The sequence below is a fragment of the Mytilus galloprovincialis genome, chromosome 9 (assembly GCF_965363235.1).
Source record: "Mytilus galloprovincialis chromosome 9, xbMytGall1.hap1.1, whole genome shotgun sequence".
Classification (NCBI taxonomy): domain Eukaryota; kingdom Metazoa; phylum Mollusca; class Bivalvia; order Mytilida; family Mytilidae; genus Mytilus; species Mytilus galloprovincialis.
Genome location: NC_134846.1, coordinates 32,937,314 through 32,957,122, shown reverse-complemented (window position 1 = coordinate 32,957,122; position 19,809 = coordinate 32,937,314). Strand labels below are relative to the sequence as shown.

Here is a 19,809-nt window from a genome sequence, read left to right as displayed (position 1 = left end):
CATAATTATCACTGTTTCGCAAATCGTAGTTAAGATATTTGACCAACAAGTGGGGGCATTAAATCACAGAGAACATTAGAGGCAATTAGGATGCCTTTCTTCCACTTGTTATTTATTGTATCATATAGCGCCGACTATAGATAAAGCTTGATTAACCCATCACCACACCAGGTTACGACGTTCCGGTAAAAATATTTAATTTAAATCGCGAACCGTTGAAGAAAATACATGAACCGATTATAGCAGATTGTCACTACATGTTGATATTGTAAAATATTAGGTGAAAGTCGTAGCTAGAATGAAACTTTTGTCAAGTGAGCGCAGCGAACGAGATAAAAAAAAACATTCATAGTGTATCGAACAGTTATCATTTCACTATATCAAGGATTTGTTAACTAAATCCTTGACTATATCAATATGCAAAAATATCATCGGTTAGTTTTTGCGTCTTTTTAAAGTGTTTTCCGTTTCAGTAGCAAACGGAAGATTTGATAAGTTCGTGTCATGACGTCGCTGATATATATATATAAAATCTTTTAGGGTTATGGATTTTATTCACCTTCTATGGGCCCCCTTTCTAGGGTCGCCTCGATAGTTAACCGTATTTATAACCAGGGCCTTCCCAGTTTCTATACTAACTTAGAATAGAAGGTCCCTGGTATATCGAATAATTTATCGCACGCAGGACCTTTTCTGTTGGGTTTTGTTGAAAATGGACCGATCATCATTAACAGTAGACGTGACGCCATGATCCGTCATGGACCCTCGCACCCCCCATGAAATCTACTATAACCCCTGATCCCTAGGAGCTAGGTTACCACGTGACGGCTTTTACCCAATCAAATCGTATTTACTTTTCGATCCATTTCGGTGATTTCTACACGTTCTTCTCTCTATTGACGTCATCCCCTAGAATTATTTCTGTTGATCGATCATCAGATCATGTCTAATTTGTTCGGGCAGGTAAGTACAGGCAAACCGGCGCTAATTCAGGGGAATACGACCCTAAGGGACCAGCCATTTAGCCTAAATTAAATAAAGGGGGTATAATTGACTTTTTTTCGTGCATAGCGCGGGAAAATATATTTATTTTTCAACGCGGCATTCCGATAATACTTTTTTTAAACGCACCTGCTCTTTCTCGAAAAGATTTTTACAGTGTAGTGTACTGCCAGTGAGACAAATAATATCAAAATTATAGAAACTTCTACCAGCTCTAACTCAAAATATTGACAATTACGTGTTAAGGGGGTGTAAAATTCAGTTTGACAGCTTCAGACATGATAAATTTTGACCTTTTAGAACTGGACCAATTCACTACTTCACATAAAGATTCATTTAAAATCAAGAAATAAATTGGGAAAGTGTATTAAATAAAACATGCAAGTTATACACTGTTTACACTAGGGAATAATATATATTCGTAACCAAAGGACGATAACTGTGTCCTTGGCCCTAATAGGACAGAAAGACTTGACCAATCTTTATAGATCTTTATAAAGCTTTGCATGACCTAAGCTTAGGCAATAATGAGATAGTTTGACAAGTTTCATGGCCATTTGTCATATAAGAGAAACTGGGGTCATTTTAGTATTGACATTTGGGTGTTTATTTTTGACCTATAATTTAAATATCTTCAATTGTCAAGATTTTGGCCTAAAAATTTCCTGTTTAAATGCTCTTGAATATTATATATTGAGTATTAATAGCATCTGCACACTCATTTTATTTATCAGAATGGATGTACTGTAATTATACCAAAGTCAAATTTATATGAGCATATATTTGAAAATAGAGATTTTCCAATTCAGGGAAGCCTTATAAATATAAATATGCATTTTTCTCAGCCAATTTGAAGTTTTTGAAGTTTTTAAAGCCTAAATTATTCTTTCATATATATTAAATGTACTTTAAATGTAAAGAAAAGTTACAAAAAGTATACCACATGAGTATAAAATGGTCTTGGGCCATGTAGTACTGATAATTATTTAGAGTTGTACTGCAGAAAAGGGTGTCCCCTGGTCCCCTATCTAATTCTGTAAAGCAAAATTATATCCGGGTGAAATTTGATCCAGAGGAAAAAATGTCACAGTAGTTGTTGTTATTTTTTTATCCGGAGGAAAACATTTCCCTGAGATATTTTTTCCTTTGCCGTGAAATTCTATCTGGGAAGTTAACTTATTGAATAGTTATTAGAAAAAACTTCTACTTTACAAATACTATGAAATAAAAATTGTGTATTTGAATTAAACCTGTCTTTTTTTTAAATGTATTGTAATGGGAATTATTTCACAAATTATCATTGAAAAAAAATCCTGAAAAAAATCAAGTAAATATCATTCTTTTAAAAAGAAAATTATCATTAAACATAAGAAAGAAAACCAGAAATAGTTTTAAAAATAATAATTGTGAAATAATATCATGATTAAATAAGGTAAGTGAAATACATGTAAAAGTGAGTTGTTTTCAGATCTTAGTACAAATATAATTAAAACGTAAAGGTAAAAATATAGTTGCATTACTACTGTTAACAGTAATGGAAGAATTTGATTATGATAATATTTTTAACTATATAAATTATTTGGGAACAAAGATGTTGTTGTTGATTATATGGAAATCAGATAAATTATAGCATAACAATATATTGGAACAAAAGCAACTTTAACAGCTGGATAGTATTTACCTGTGAAATGTTATCTGTCTTATTAAAAATTCATGTTGTAAGTCATCTTGTTATATAAATTAATATATATAAAAAATAAGATTCAAGGAAATATTTCACTATGAAATAGATTCAGGAATATATTATATTAATATCTTTAAAATATAAATTGCTCATAATTACCTCCCTTTGATAAATTATGCAAATTTGTTCTACCTTTGTGAAACCTTTTATAATTAAAGTCAGGTATATATTGATTGCGGGTAACTTAGTTACTAGTTAATGGGACTATATTTCACAAGGTTCTGTGAAATATGATACGGCAAATATATACCGGAACATTCTACCCGCATAACACATAGATTTTCACTCCTATGGAAAAATTCTACCTGTGAAATACCATGCCTGGAAAAAAATTACCGTGACAAATTATCCTCAGGATAAAACATCACAGAGGAAGAAATAAACCGTTACAATTCCACCTCTGCCCCGCTTCAGTTTTAAATTTTTTGTCATGGTAATTTTTGATCAAGTTGAATTTCAATCGACTTGAAACTTAGTCATGTTAGTAAACAAGTTCCCTAAGGTATTATTTTTCTAGTTTTAGTTCCAAATTATTAACTTTTACCCCATTTTCACGGTTCACTGAACATAGATAGTGCGATTGAGTGGGGTATCCACTTTCTATATGCATGGACACTTTCTTTTCACTTAAAATTGACATTCTTTTTTTCTGGAAAATGTCCTCTTTCAAACTTTTTGTTCTCTTTCCATAAAATATGATATGTCTGATGAGCCTGGTAAAAAAACGTGTTACCTCTATCATTAAAGTAAATAGTTTGTAATTATCACTCCAAATTTTTCCAACCCCACTTATGCATAAATTTTTCTGCAGCCTTGTGTATAACTACATGTATATATCTGTAAAATATAAACAGGGAGATTTAACTAATAGCAACCTTTAATATTTATTATCCCTCTTTCTAATTCTAATTTATGACTTATTATGTCAAAAGGTATTTTAAACAAATTTTGTGTAGTCATTTTGTTGGTTTTGTGTCAAGTTGTAGTAAGTGGAGTTTGTTATTTATTTTAGGATGGTAGACTTAAGAGTCAGATTCCACTGAAAGTTTATTCTTCTAATAGAAGAACTCGAAAGCTATTAGGAGCAGATTCATACAACCAACTAATCATCAAATGTAAGTATATATTTATACCGTGGTCTATTAAGTGTTTTTCATTTGTCAACTTTTTCCTATCTAAATTAAGAAAACAAAAAAAAGAGATATTATAACATATATGTAGATGCATACATACAGCATATCAATGGTAGCCCTTGAAGATCCTTCAAATTCAATATACATTGTAAGAACCATTATTTACTCTCTAACTTTTGTTCAAAAAAGTTACTAGGAAAAGATGAAAATGACCTTGTGACCTTTCAAAAGGTCAACACATCCTGATGGAGTTGAATTGTGGTAGTCCAATGTATCTGTGACTTCCAGTTCTCAAGCATGTCAAATTGAGAATTGCATTTTATTTTCAAATATATCCATTGGCATTGTGCACATAATGAGTGAGGAAAATTGCCTGATTCCATGTTGGTGAATTGAAAACAAAACATCTTACAATTTACAGATAGCTGTTACCATTTTGGAGATATTTAGTTTTGATAAATTGAGAGTAATTAAGGCATCTTACAGTATACATATACATTCTTTAAAAACTGTCAGGTTTAGTAGTTAGACATGTCAGATGTTAACTTATCATGGTATTTTGTCTGATCAATATTGTTTTAACTTTGACAAGACAAATTTTACACAATAAATATTACCAGAACTAGTGTTTGATGGTTTAAAAGCAACTTTTCAAATGAACCTAAATATCAGGACACTATATTTTTGCGCATTTTACTTCTGGTTAATTTGATTTGTGTGTTTTATTTTTTAATACAAATTTCAAATCTGTGTAGTTTTTTTTTAAGACCGCAAAACAAATTTTCGTCCGTAAAATGGTATGATGTTGTTGTCTGCGTTGTTGTCTGGAGACTTATTTTGTTTCCAGACAATAACTTTAGTTAAAGTGAATGGATCTCTATGAAATTGTATAAAAAGGTCCAATACCCTAAATGGAAGGTTGGGATTGAAATTTGGGCTGATGGTCCTTACTGTTTTGGAATTGCGGGCTCTAAAGGGGCAAAAAACAAGCATTTTTTTACTTTCAGGATATCAACTTATGTATAAGCATTTCAATTGCTCTGAAATTGTACCACAATGTTTAATTCCACAGGTAGAAGGTTTAATTGATTATGGGGGTTATGGTCTCAAATGTGTAGGAATTTAGGGCCAAAAAAAGGGCCAAAATAAGCATTTTTTTGTCTCGCCTTGACAAGGTCAAAAATCGAGACATAGGTATGCTGTTTCCAGCGTTGGCGGTGATGGCGTCAACAATCAATGTATTAGCTTGTGATTAAGTCTAGTTTATGGTGAACCACAAGTGGTAGGTCTATCATATTTGGTATGCAGTTGAATAAGTATTGGCACATCTCAAATTTGTTGGGACAGCCTCTTCAATTATGGTCTATTGACTTTAAAACTTTTGCTTTTTAGCTCACCTGGCCCAAAGGGCCAATGAGCTTTTTTCACCACTTGGCATCCTTCGTCCATCGTCGTCGTTAACTTTTTACATTTTAAACTTCTTCTAAAGAACCATGCACTGAATGGAATGACACCAAACATGGCATGAATGTTCCTTATTAGGTGCTGACCAAGTGTTGTTACTTTGTCGTCGATCCATCATCCAAGATGGCCGCCAGCGGGGGACTTGGTTTAACATAGGACCCTATAGAAAATGCGTACAAATGACTTCTTTTAGAGAACCACTGAATGGAATGAAACCAAACATGGCATGAATGTTCCTTATGAGGTGCTGACCAAATGTTGTTTCTTTGTAGCTGATCCATCATCCACGTTGGCCGCCAGCGGGGGACTTACTTTAACATAGAACCCTATGGGAAATGCATACAAATGTCTTCTTTTAGAGAACCACTGAATGGAATGAAACCACAAACATGGCATGAATGTTCCTTATGATGTGCTGACCAAGTGTTGTTACTTTGTAGCCCATCCAACATCCAAGATGGCTGCCAGCATTGGGGACTTAGTTTAACATAGGACCCTATGGGAAATGCATTCAAATGACTCCTTTTAAAGAACCACTGAATGGAAAAATACAAAACATAGCATAAACATTCCTCATGAGGTGCTGACCAAGTGCTGTTAATTTGTAGCGAATCCATCATCCAAGATGGCTGCCAGTGGGGGACTTTTGAATGATATCAAACATAGCCTGAATGTTCCAATCCTTATGAGGTTGTGTTGTTACTTTTAGCCATATTTTAATTTTTTGTATATGCTATCAAAAACCCAAGTAGAATCAGGTGATTGATACAGGCTCTTGAGAGCCTCTAGTTTTATATGAATTGAAAAACCCAGGTTGTTTCAGGTGAGCGATACAGGCTCTTGAGAGCCTCTAGTTTTACATGTATTAGTTGTAGGTCAATGATATTTGGTATGTAGTTGTATATTAGCATTAGCACATCTCATTTCCATGGAGATTATTTGGCTTTGGCCCTTCAGTCATGGTCTATTGGCTTCGTAACTTTTGTTTATTTTACATGTATTAGTTCAACAACATAGTTTATAGCTCAGTAGCAAAAAAATGAATAATTTAAGATCATTAGAACACACATGCATTCATTCTGTGTCAGGAACCTATGACGTGTCAACTACTTAATCACAATCCAAATTCAGAGATGTATCAAGCTTAAATGTTGTGTTCATACTTGCCCCAACTGTTTAGGGTTCGACCACTGTGGTTGTATAAAGCTGTGTCTGTGTTTTTCTTAAATTGAAATCTCATTTACATAATATGCTCTTCTGTAATACAATTTTCTGATTTCTAACAGGCAGGGAAAAGTTCAACCTTCATGACTATGAAGAAGATAATATAAAGGTCGTTCTATATGATGATGGTATGGAAGTGGATTCAGATAGCTTTCTTTTCTTAGATCCAAATACCAGCATCATGATATTACAAGGAAATGAGATATGGTCACCACCACTACCTCCATTAAATGGTAAGTTTACATATATATCGTCCACATTTTTTATTTGGCTACACATATTTGTTGACGTAAATTGGTATAGCACTTGTCAGCTTCTGTCCACAATTACCATCATGATCCATATATTATACTGACCCCATATGTATGGTATTTTAAAAGTCACCAGCACACCATATAACAAATTTATCTAACCGACTATCTTCATGAGTAGTATTTAGACTAGCATGTCTTCAATACTTAGTATCAAGATCCTACTTTCATAAATGTCTATACAAAATCAAATGCCAAGATGAACACTTTGTTAGATTTAAATGTGTTTTATAAAATTATTTCTAACGTTCAACAATAATTTCTTCTTTTTTGTAAATAGAATGGCTGTGTAGGAACATGCATATAATGGGTATCTATACGTGCAAATAAATATGTATCAAAAACTATTGTGTGAACTGTTACATAATGTAAGTCTCATGTTACTGAGGAATGACAAATCAGAAATATTCAAAATCAAATAATTACATTAGATGTATGTTTCATTATAATATTTTATTTTGATTGGCTAACTGCATATTACGTGTCATTCCGTAGGCAATTGCATCACTCAATAACACTTTTCATTCATGATAGCACGTGGTCCCACAAAAAAGTGCACAGGTGAATAAAATACAAAATTTATAAAATTCGTGTTTTCATGATATCATAGCTAAAAAAATGTAATTATAAGTATTGAATGCTTCTTTTTGTAACTTTATAGGGGTGTAAAAGCGTTGACCGTGCACACATTTTTAGTATGAAGCGCTTCCGCGCTTCATACAAAATGTACTTCGGTCAACGCTTTTACACCCCAATAAATTTAAAAAAAGAAGCATTCAATTCTTAATTGATACTGTTACAGATGACCATATAAGCGATGTAAACATAAATAACAATATGAATAGATTAAACCAACACGTGCTATTGGATTTTTGTACGACTTTGCCCCCCGCAGAGCTATAGAAAAACAGTACATTAACGGGTGTTACACGGACTCTTTTAAGATGATACACGGACTCTTTTTAGTTGTTACACAGACACTTTTTATGAATAGAATCACTCGTGCATGATCAGTGAGTTCATGGGCACTTTAACTTTCAATTAGATTTGAATTTTTTGGTTCACCGACTTATTTCCTGTCTTTTTATTGAACAAAATATTTACGTTAGCATCAATATCTTTTTTCAAACATTTCCAGTAAAATACTATTCATATCAGTACACTAAGGGATTTATTAGACATTTAACTTCAAAAAGGGGGGGGGTATGGTTTCTCCTAAAAAAGATATTTTGATCCCAAATTTTACGAGAAAAAAATTATTATGGTCAAGCAGATGACAAATTAATGTTTTGAATGATTCCTGATTTTCCGAAAACCGTAAATAGTGCTAATTTAAACAAAAACATTTGGGTGCTGGAGATGAAAAGTATATTGTTAATATACTCAAAAAAGAACATACCGCCCCCTTTATGAAGCAAAATATTCGGTCAATAACTGTTTTCTTCAATATATGGACATGAATAGTATTTTGGACAACACTGAGAGTAAAGAAATGATGATACTGACGTGTATGTTTCAATAAAAATAAGACAGGAAATAAATAAATAAAAATAAAATCTTATCAAAAGATAAAATCCATATCAACTCACGAATGCACGATTGATCCTATAAACAAAAGGTGTTCATGTAATACACGTCCAAATAAGCAGCAAATCTAGAAGAAAATCATTCAACTTATGTCATCAATTTTGGGCGGTAAGCTGCGATTGGATCATAATGTAACACGTGTTTAATCCCGATCAAAACTTGCAGATCTAGAGACGAGCATAAATTTAAAAAAAATTAAAGTATATGCCTGAATTTATATAATATTAAGACAAAATCCATTTTTTCATAAACATTTCATTCACTAATGAAGTAGGAAATTCATTCTTTTGATACATTTATATTGTTATCGAATTTATATCAGTTGCGGATCCAACCCCCGGGAACCCCCACCACTGAATGTTAAATTCAAGTATTTGGCAACAAACGCGCGATTTTTACGAATTTTTTTTAAGGGGGGATGGGGGGATGTAATGGCACATTCTGCATTTTTTCATCAAAAATAAAGATCACAGCCTGTTTATTTTAAAATCAATTAGCCCCCCCCCCCCCCCCCCCCTTCCCTTTCCCCGCTTTCCGTTTCATCCATAAAAATTAAACGTTATCCTACTTACCACTAAAATATTTCTTTAATATATTACTTTTTTACGAAGTTGCATTCTAAAAAGTCTTAAATGTGTACAACATTCATCTTTTACTTGAAATGGTTCTTTTTTTTTATCAAATTATAAAGATTCCTTATTTTTTTTCTTGAAAAAAAATCCTCAGTTGAACGGAAATGAAAAAAAAAGGAGTTTATACTGTAACTTACATTTACTGCTTTATGGCTATCTAAGTTTCTCAAATTTTTAGTCTTGCAAAATATATTATTACTTTCTTGAAACGTCGTACAAGTCAGATAAAAAACAAGAGTAACAAAAGAAACAGGCCGGTAACAACCAGCCGAATAGTTTTCTGCACTTGTAGTCAGGTCAAGGTCCTCGGCTTTCGCCTCGGACCTTGACCTGACTACTCGTGCAGAAAAACTATCCGGCAACGGTTGTTACCGGCCTGTTTCTTTGTTACCTTTGTATTTTATCTAATACTTATAGGTATGTTTGATTTTATCTTATAGATTAAAAATTTATGTTTATCATTGTTTTTAACCGTATAAGAATGATTTTATATAGATCGAATCAGTAATCAAATGATTTACCGTAGTTTCACTTTCATTGTTGACAATGATTCTTTTTCTTTAAATAACCTGTACACGTATAATGCATGCGTTGTCAATCTCTAGCTAGGTGTTAAATTGAAGTTCACATGAATACTGATTTTCTGAGGTCGGCTAATTCACTTGCAAGTGAATGAGTAATTATCAATGTTTCTTCGCTTAATTTGACAAAATTGAACCATTTTGGCTGCTAAAAGCGAATTATTATTTCACTTTTTCACTTCCATTATTGATTGAACAAAAAATATCTTACTGAAGATTTTAGTGAGATTTTTTATATATCTCGTAGCTAGTGCCCCTCTAAAACCTGTTATAAATTTTATCATCTTTCCTATAAACCATTTGCAAACCAAATGAATAGAGATTTGTTATCAAGTTTTGAAATATTTGTATTTCTAACAAATATTTTGATAAGAAGGAGATTTCTAAAATTGACCAGAAGAGTCCAGACTCGATCATTTTCACATATGTATGTGTTATTAACCAAAGCTTTGTAGATTAAAAAAATTCAAAGTTTTGTAAACAGGAAATTTATAAAAATGACCACATGATTGATATTCATGTCAACGCCGAAATGTTGACTACTGAGCTGGTGATACCCTCAGGGACGAAACGTCCACCGGCACTGGCATCGACCCAGTAGTTTAAATACTATTTTATCAAAAGTATTAGGATTATCATTTAGTACGCCAGACGTATTTCAATAAAAAGTGATTAAAGTACGATGACTGTTTATAGATTCTTATGGTATGTTGGTATCTCCTCCGAAAACCGATATATTTATTACAAAAAATAACCAAGGGTTAAAATTCTGTTGTTCAACATGATTTAAACCCTGGTGATTTGATAGCATATATATTATTACTGTGGTCTCTCTTCCACACTTGATACACGCAGATGTCCGTTGTTGTGTTGCGATTCATATTTTACAGAAGAAATAGCTTACTTTGACCTAAAATTATATACTGGCTTCTTTAAATCTATATATCGAATTTATTTATATGTGTAATTGCTCATTTTGTATGTGTTTTTATTTAGTTCCAGTATAACGCGCCAAATGTAACGTTACATGTTCTTGTTTATGAATAACTTGTGTATTACGTCACACATAGTATAAAATATGGAACACATGTTCCGACGTTGAGCTTCTCTCCAACAACCTCCATGCAGTTAGCTGTAAAATAAGTCTCTTTTAAATGCAGTGCACCAAGTAGATTTGCTTTGGTGATAGTTTTTAGATGCAGTGCACCAAGTAGATTTGCTTTGGTGATAGTTTTTAGATGCCGTGCACCAAGTAGATTTGCTTTGGTGATAGTTTTTAGATGCCATGCACCAAGTAGATTTGCTTTGGTGATAGTTTTTAGATGCCGTGCACCAAGTAGATTTGCTTTGGTGATAGTTTTTAGATGCCGTACGTGCACCAAGTAGATTTGCTTTGGTGATAGTTTTTAGATGCTGTGCACCAAGTAGATTTGCTTTGGTGATAATTTTTAGATGCAGTGCACCAAGTAGATTTGCATGCACCCAGTATGCTGAGAATTCAAGTTGAATGCATGTGCACTAAGTAGATTTGCTGCACCCAGTACGCTGAGTATTTGAATACTGTGCACCAAGTAGATCTTCTTGCACCGAGCAATTGTTTTATTAAACTTGGTGCAAGTAATGCACCTTGCCGTATTGCTAATTATATTATTAAAGTATTTTGCATCATGAACCTGACTGTATTAATTTGATGTATTATTTAAATAGAAATAATACAATTAACGAACTTCCATTATGATTTTTATTATAACTTCCTTCACCAGAGGCCCACATAAGTAACTACTGGTGTATAGCCTGACAAGAAAACCCTAGAACATTACAATACCATAGATTACCTTAGCTGTATTTGGCATAACTTTTAGTATGATGAGTTTATTTGGTATCTCTAAATGACGCCACCATATAATTTGAAAATCAGAAGGAAGTTTTCTTCTATCAATCCCAATGTTTTGTTAAGATGTTGAGGCAATTTTGAGTTTTTGTAGGATGTGTTCATGGACAAACTTTAGTATACCATAATACATTTGTGTAATATGTCCCATTTAAGACAGGCTTATAATACTAGTGTTACACTTATGACATGTATGAGTTAATGCAGCAAGACAAATAGTCCCCTTCTCATAAACATCAACATAAATTACATATTATTACTTAAAAGAAAAGTATAAAACAATGAAGCACTCCAACCCTTTTGGAAAGCTAAAAATTGTAAGTAATTTAAACTTGAAAACTTCGGACATTTGTTTGTGAGTGAAGTGGTCGAGTTTATACACCAATAAATTCCTTTAAGGAGGCTTGCTGGTACAAATGTATAAGATTTTCAGAAAAAAAATTAAAACATTTATTTTTCATTACAAATTTTATTGATTACCTTAAGAAGCTGTTACTTTATCATGTGGTACAAACATCATTCCAAAAAATCAATTCGTGTTGGCCCAGGTGAATTTTAAAATGTAAATATCATTGTAAAATCTCCAAATTATCTCCCTTTGGTGCTAAAATGCCATTTTTTGGCATTAAAATTGAAATATCTTTAAAACTCATAGGTGACCTATATTTTTTAATGTTGTTTTCGAATAAGCTGTGCATAAACTAAATAATTGTGAAAGTTTCTGTAATTTATTTATTTTTTCCTATTAGTTCAACAGAAAAAAAGGACATTAACAAAAACGTATGCTTCTTTCGAAGGCAGATTGTGAGCGTAAATGAACGGTGACCCCATTTTTTTTCATATCATTTTTCTACTCAGTATATGATAAAAGTTCATTTATAGAAAAATATGGCAAAATCCTATATTAAATAAAAAATTTGATTTAGACCCGTGAGCGCCCTTAAAAAGGTGTTTGATCCTATAGTAATTCCAATTTCAAATATAAGTCTGTTTTATGTTGATGTTTCATGATTTTGCAGATGTTGCTAATTCAAACCAAGCTACAGCTAGTACAAGTAGTGAAAATCCAAGTGAGTATGAAGCTATTTACACATACAAATATTGCTCATGTAAAAAATTTCATTAAAATGTGCGATTCATCTCAAATAAGCTTACTGGAGGAGTAAATATGGTCCCGTTGAGGAATTTGCCCGTTATACGTTTTTCCCTAGGGAATCAAGTCAATGTCTGTACTTTTACTAGGAATATTAAAGGCCAAAAGGAAAAGTTTACCAGGAAAGTAAGTCCACGGCTGGTGAAATATATCTGGCCTTTATTATCCTGGGAGAATTGTCCAAAGACTTGTTTTTCTATTACTTTTTAGCTCACCTGGTCCGAAAGGCCAAGTGAGCTTTTCTCACCACTTGGCGTCTGTCGTCGTCTTCGTTAACTTTTTACATTTTGAACTTCTTCTAGAGAACCACTGAACAGAATGAAACCAAACATGGCATGAATGTTCCTCATGAGGTGCTGACCAAGTGTTGTTACTTTGTAGCCGATCCATCATCGAAGATGGCCGCCAGCGGGGGACTTAGTTTAACTTAGGACCCTATGGGAAATACATACAAATGACTTCTTTTAGAGAACCACTGAACAGAATGAAACCAAACATAGCATGAATGTTCCTAATATGAGCTGCTGACCAAGTGTTGTTACTTTGTAGCCGATCCATCATCCAAGATGGCCACCAGCGGGGACTTAGTTTAACATTGGACCCTATGGGAAATACATACAAATGACTTCTTTTAGAGGACCACTGGATGGAATGAAGCCATACATGGCATGAATGTTTCTTATGATGTGCTGACCAAGTGTTGTTACTTTGTAGCAGATCCATCATCCAAGTTGGCCGCCAGCGGGGGACTTAGTTTAATATAGGACTCTATGGGAAATGCATACAAATGACTTCTTTTTAAGAAACACCGAACAGAATGAAACCAAACATGGCATGAATGTTCCTTATGAGGTGCTGACCAAGTATTGTTACTTTGTAGCCAATCCATCATCCAAGATGGCCGCCAGCGGGGGACTAAGTTTAACATAGGACCCTATGGGAAATACATACAAATGTCTGCTTTTAGAGAACCACTGAATGGAATGAAACCAAACATAGCATGAATGTTTCTTATCTGGTGCTGACTAAGTGTTGTTACTTTGTAGCCAAATTTTATCTTTTTTATATGAATTCAAAAACCCAAATAGAGTCAGGTGAGCGATACCGGCTCTTGAGAGCCTCTAGTTATCAGCTCACCTGATCCGAAGGGCCAAGTGAGCTTTTCTCATCACTTGGCTTTAGTCATCTGTCGTCATTAACTTTTACAAAAATTTTCTCCTCTGCGACTACTGGGCAAAATTAAAGCAAACTAAATGGCCACAATCATCATCTAGTTGAAAAAAATGTGACCGGGCCAAACAACCAAGGTGGCCACCATGGCTACAAATAGAGCATAGGGGTTTTGGGGTTATATTTCAAATACCAAAGCATTTAGAGCAAATCTGACAGGAATAATATTGTTAATCAGGTCAAGATCTATCTGCCCTGAAAATGATTTTCAGATGAATCTGACAACCCATTGTTAGGTTGCTGCCCCTGAATTAGTAATTTTATGGAAATATTGCCGTTTTTGGTTATTATCTTGAATATTATATTATATTATGTTCAGCAAAGTAAGATTAACAAAGAAATCAACATGATCAAAATGGTCAGTTGACCCCTTAAGGAGTTAATGTCCTTTATAGTCAATTTTTAACAATTTTTCGTAAATCTTAGTAATCTTTTGCAAAAATCTTGGTTTCCATAACTATAGGGCAAAATTTAACTAGACTTGGCCACAATCATCATTGGGGTATCAAGTTTAAAAAGTGTGCCTGATGACCCGGCCAACCAACCAAGATGGCCACCATGCTAAGGGGTTTATTGACCATTTTTGTTGCACATAAGTTGCACATTAGATGTTCACGTAAGAAACTTAAACATGATTGCTTTTAACGCGTTAAATTTGCTTTTAACGCGTTAAAGTTGCATTTAACGCGTTAATGAAGCTTCTACGTAATGCACTGCTAATCTCAACATTATCGCGTTAATTGACGAAGATTTGACACATCCGGCCATTTCATTTATTAGGTTTCGAGTAAAATCTGACGTCTTAAAACTTGGTTAAGGCGAAAGTAGAAAGTTTTTCTGTCATTTTTTGTAGTGAATTGCTTAACGCGTTAAATTATCAATTAACGCGTTAAAAATTATTTTAACGCGTTTAAACTACATTTATCGCGTTAAATGTCATTTTATCGAGTTAAATGTTAACGCGTTACTTTATCGGGTTTTTGACATGAACGGCCTTTCATACTATTCTTCCATTTTAACTGTGGAGCGAATCATTAGTATTGTATATGCGGTGCATTTTCACTGTATAATTATTATTTTTTTTATCTATTACAGCTCATTTCTTTAAGCATGTAGAGCAAGACTTTAGTTGATTTGCTTGCTTTTTTTATTGGATAATCATTATGATAACACCCAATTTAATTCAAATATTAAAAATACAGGCTTAACTATGCCTATTCATATTGTTTAAAAATGTCAATCTTATTTACAAAGTTTGTATAAACAATTATACAAACAAAGCAAGCAAGCCAACCAAAGTTTTGCTTTACATGCATTAGGAAATTAGCTGTAAATCCTTAATTTAGCCAACTTGCTCAAATAATAGATAAAGTAAGAGAAAGATTTGATAAAATTTAACTTACGGATAAAAGTTTGGTTTTAAAACACTCTACTAAATTCAATAGAAATAACATTTATTTCAAATGTATTCCATTTAGTTTCTTATAAAGCGTATAGAGATCTTTATCCTTATTTTTTTTTATCCATTTCCATGACACTTCACCACTAATTACGTACATCTTGATATAGATTGCACCTTTGTTTTCCCGTTTAAAAGGTTTTACACTGGAGCCCTTTATAACTTGCTGTTCGGAGTGAGCCAAGACTCCATGTTGAAGACCGTATTTTGACGTATAATGGTCTACTTTTATAAATTGTGACTCGGATGGAGAGTTGTTTCATTGTCACATACGACATCTATATGGCTCAAAAACGAAACGAGACGGGATAAAAAGGAATGAAAAAAATCTACGCTACTTTTTTAATATATTTATAATGGGCTTGATATGAGTCAAAATAGAGTAAAATAGTGGGTCGCATTTGGGTATTAGCGTCACGCCGGATTGCCGATTTTTTGCAAGCGTGACAGGTGAAAGTCAAATGATTGTGTAGAGAAAAACGGGAAATGAAGTCTAGCGGGACACGGATAATTACAAAAAATTAGAACTGCATAGTATAAGCGGGATACGGGAATCTGACAAAACAATAAGCGGAATACGGGAATCTGCCAAAACAGTAAGCGGGATCCGGGATCAGAACCCCCCAATGAGACCCCAAAAAAAGATATTTTTTGGATATTCATCCTATTGTTACAGTCATGCCTTCAATAACAAAAGTATCCGATGCATGCATTTTTTCATATTTTTGGTCCCTTTTTCAATTTTGTGGGGTCCAAATTTATAGACAAAAGTCCTTTAATATAGATATTTGGAATTCGTTGACATGCTGAATCTGACCATGTATCAAGTTTGGGGATTTTTTGCCTAGTTGCTGAAATAGCCCACATAGAGTTCCAAAGGGTCTAAAATCAACAAAAATGAATTGTAGCATGCATTTCGTGTACAATAACCCAAATGTGCATGGTTTTACCTCTGTGGTAGTATCCATTCGCGGATCTAGAATTTTTCATGAGTAGGGGCCCACTGACTGCTTAAGAGGGCCCGCTGCTGTCACGCTCCAGTGATTCACTTTATAAGTTAAAATCAAGGAGAAACGTAATCTGAAGAATACAATATGACATTTTGAGAATCGCTTTTGTTACAAGTTTGAAAAGCTATATATTTGATGAAGAATGAATGAGGAGTTTGTATTTCAATTGGAAAATACATGTATCATAAATCCTAAAGTCATCAACTAAGTTTTTTTTTCATTTGTTGCAAGTGCATTTATCACATAATTCTACAATAAAAATTCCTCGCATCTTTGAAAATTCTACATCAATAATGACTGCACTAACAGTGATAATTCATCGCATCTATAGTTAAAATGGATCGCTTTCAATAATCGATATGCTATATTATGATGCTTTTATAACACTTATTTGAAGTTTAATGCTATGTTTGTATATTATAAAGACATATCACAATGAAAATATGTTAAAACTTAACTTAAAATCCTTTAACTTGATATTTTCAAAACGTAAACAAATACAGTTTTCCCATGATCCTTTATTCTACAATAGACATACCCGCATATAACAGTAAAAATGAACTAGCTGGATTCGCACTTTATATACACTGAACACGATGCCATCAAAATTATAAAATATTTTATCGTGAAAGTATGGCATTCGGGAACCACATAAATGAGATAATCACAATTTATCGGGGATAATGATAGATTATCGGTCGACCATTATAGATGTAGTATACTTTACGGTTGTAAATGCATTTACGAAATTATCGTCGACAATCTATCATTATCGATCATAAATGCATTAACAGTCGACAATCTATAATAAAGGAACGCGGGAACCACATTATTGTATAATAACAGTTTAACGGGCGATTCATAAATGCATGTACGCCCTGTTTTCGATAGCAATTCATATGTACCCGGTCACAATAGGTTATCGACAATGCTTATTAATTTCGTCCAATCATATCCAACAATTCAAATGACAACACATTTAAGACAAATTGATCGTCTACCTAGATCTTAACAACCGGCAATTAATAGTATTTTTAAAGAATTGAATACTGTTTATCTGTAAAAATTGAGACCAAATTAATTACATGCAAGTTTAAAGTTATTAATTATTTTTACGTTTGCAACAGAGATCAACAGACACGAATCCTGGGAATATTAATTATTACACTAAGTCTTATAATAATTTTACAAAATTAATAAGTTATAACTGGCACTTATTTCATTTACATGGCAAGTCGTTGTAGATGAATTTACTTTCTATTTATCAATATCAATGCATCATTTATCACTTTTAATATAACAAAATAGTTTGTTTTTTATATCAAATATTTAATATTAAAAAATCGTGCATTTTTTTTATATTAACAGAGACACATATAATATATATATATATGACTGAACTTTGGAATAAGATGCGTACATGTAAAGATTTCGTCAAGTATTATGAGAGGAGAAATATTAAAACAACTTTGCGCAATAACTACATGCAAGCTAGAAAATGTTTCGACAAAAATCTAAGACGGGCAGAACGTACCTATAGAAGAACAGTAGCGGTAGAAATAGAGACAATGACGAGCAAAAATCCAACTGACTTTTGGGAAAAAATACGTAAATTAGGACCTGGAAGTAACAAATGTATACCACAGGAAGCCGTTGATGATAATGGTACTATAACTAGATCTGAACAAGAAGTTTTGGAAAGATGGCGTTGTGATTTTGAAAATTAATACAATGGTTTGTCGAGTGATGAATTTGATTCAGAACACTATATTCAAGCTAAAGTACACAAAAACCTATTAGAGGAAAATATGGAGGACCCCTTATATATTAACAGAGACACATATAATATATATATATATGACTGAACTTTGGAATAAGATGCGTACATGTAAAGATTTCGTCAAGTATTATGAGAGGAGAAATATTAAAACAACTTTGCGCAATAACTACATGCAAGCTAGAAAATGTTTCGACAAAAATCTAAGACGGGCAGAACGTACCTATAGAAGAACAGTAGCGGTAGAAATAGAGACAATGACGAGCAAAAATCCAACTGACTTTTGGGAAAAAATACGTAAATTAGGACCTGGAAGTAACAAATGTATACCACAGGAAGTCGTTGATGATAATGGTACTATAACTAGATCTGAACAAGAAGTTTTGGAAAGATGGCGTTGTGATTTTGAAAATTAATACAATGGTTTGTCGAGTGATGAATTTGATTCAGAACACTATATTCAAGCTAAAGTACACAAAAACCTATTAGAGGAAAATATGGAGGACCCCTTGTATATGCCGAATATTCTTTTAAATGTGAACATATCAAGAAATGAAATAAATTCTATAGTAATGCAGGCGAAACTACGATCTGCAAGTGGATATGACGAAATACCATACGATGTTTTAAAATGTCCTGTAGTAATTAAAATGATACACAATCTTTTTCAACTGATTTTTGACTCGAGTTTAATTCCGTCCGCCTGGAGAAAATCCATAATTTGTCCTATATTGAAGGATCCGTCGTCAGATGCACGTATTCCGATGAATTACAGAGGAGTCAGTCTATTATCATGTGTAAGCTAACTCTATAGCGCATTTGTTAACAATAGATTATCAAGTTTTCTCGAGACTGAAAATATTCTTGCAGATAAACAGAATGGGTCCAGGAAAAATAGGTCTTGTGAAGATCATATTTTTTACCTTAAACAGTATTGTGAGAAACAATTCCAACGTCTTTGCGGCATTCATTGCCTTAAAAAAGTGCTTTGATTTCGTTGATAGCGACATGATGTTGTATAAGTTGCGCTTAAATAATATAGACGGCAAAATTTACAATTCAATTAAAAGCATTTATCAACAATAAGCTGACGAATTGGTTTGACTGTAAATCCGGCGTAAAACAAGGGGATAACGTTTCTCCGACAGTTTTCTCTATCTTAAAACTTCGTAATATAGATTTCACTTCTACTTTACGCTGATGATATTGTTATGTTCGCAAAAAGTGAGGATGAACTTCAACAAATGTTAAATGTGATTCATAGCTGGTGTAAACGTTGGAGGGTTCTGATCAACACGGACAAATCTAAGTGCGTGCACTTTCGTAAAGGACGTAAAAAGCAGAGTGAATTTAACTTTTCAATCGGCAATAATGCGTTAAAAACAGTGGACGATTACAAATACTTAGGTGCAACTTTTAACTGTAAAGGTAACTTTAATTTACATGCAGAGACTTTGGCTATAGGTGCAGGAAGAGCCTTAGGTAAAATTATCTCGAAAATCCATAGTTTAAAGGATTTTGGTTTTCAGTCTTATAAAAACTTTTTAATTCGTGTGTTACTCCAATTCTCGACTACGCATCTGGAATATGGGGAAATAGGAAGTTCCAATC

General features: G+C 33.2%; 1 protein-coding gene across 1 annotated transcript; it reads left to right on the top strand.

Moving 5' to 3' along the window:
• The first annotated feature begins 866 nt into the window (after positions 1–866).
• LOC143046534 (lipid transferase CIDEB-like) lies at positions 867–19,138 on the top strand. Its single transcript, XM_076219689.1, has 5 exons — positions 867–963; positions 3,759–3,861; positions 6,630–6,800; positions 12,589–12,639; positions 19,131–19,138. Exons 1-5 carry the CDS (start codon positions 943–945, stop codon positions 19,136–19,138), a joined length of 354 nt encoding a protein of 117 aa, XP_076075804.1. The 5' UTR covers positions 867–942.
• The last annotated feature ends 671 nt before the right edge of the window (positions 19,139–19,809 follow it).

Bases quoted from the DNA above. Each gene is read 5' to 3' on its own strand.
- LOC143046534 (XM_076219689.1), top strand. From the start codon at position 943: ATGTCTAATTTGTTCGGGCAG. The intron at 964-3,758 runs GTAAGTACAGGC...TATTTATTTTAG, and splicing joins TGTCTAATTTGTTCGGGCAG to GATGGTAGACTTAAGAGTCA. The intron at 6,801-12,588 runs GTAAGTTTACAT...ATGATTTTGCAG, and splicing joins ACCACTACCTCCATTAAATG to ATGTTGCTAATTCAAACCAA.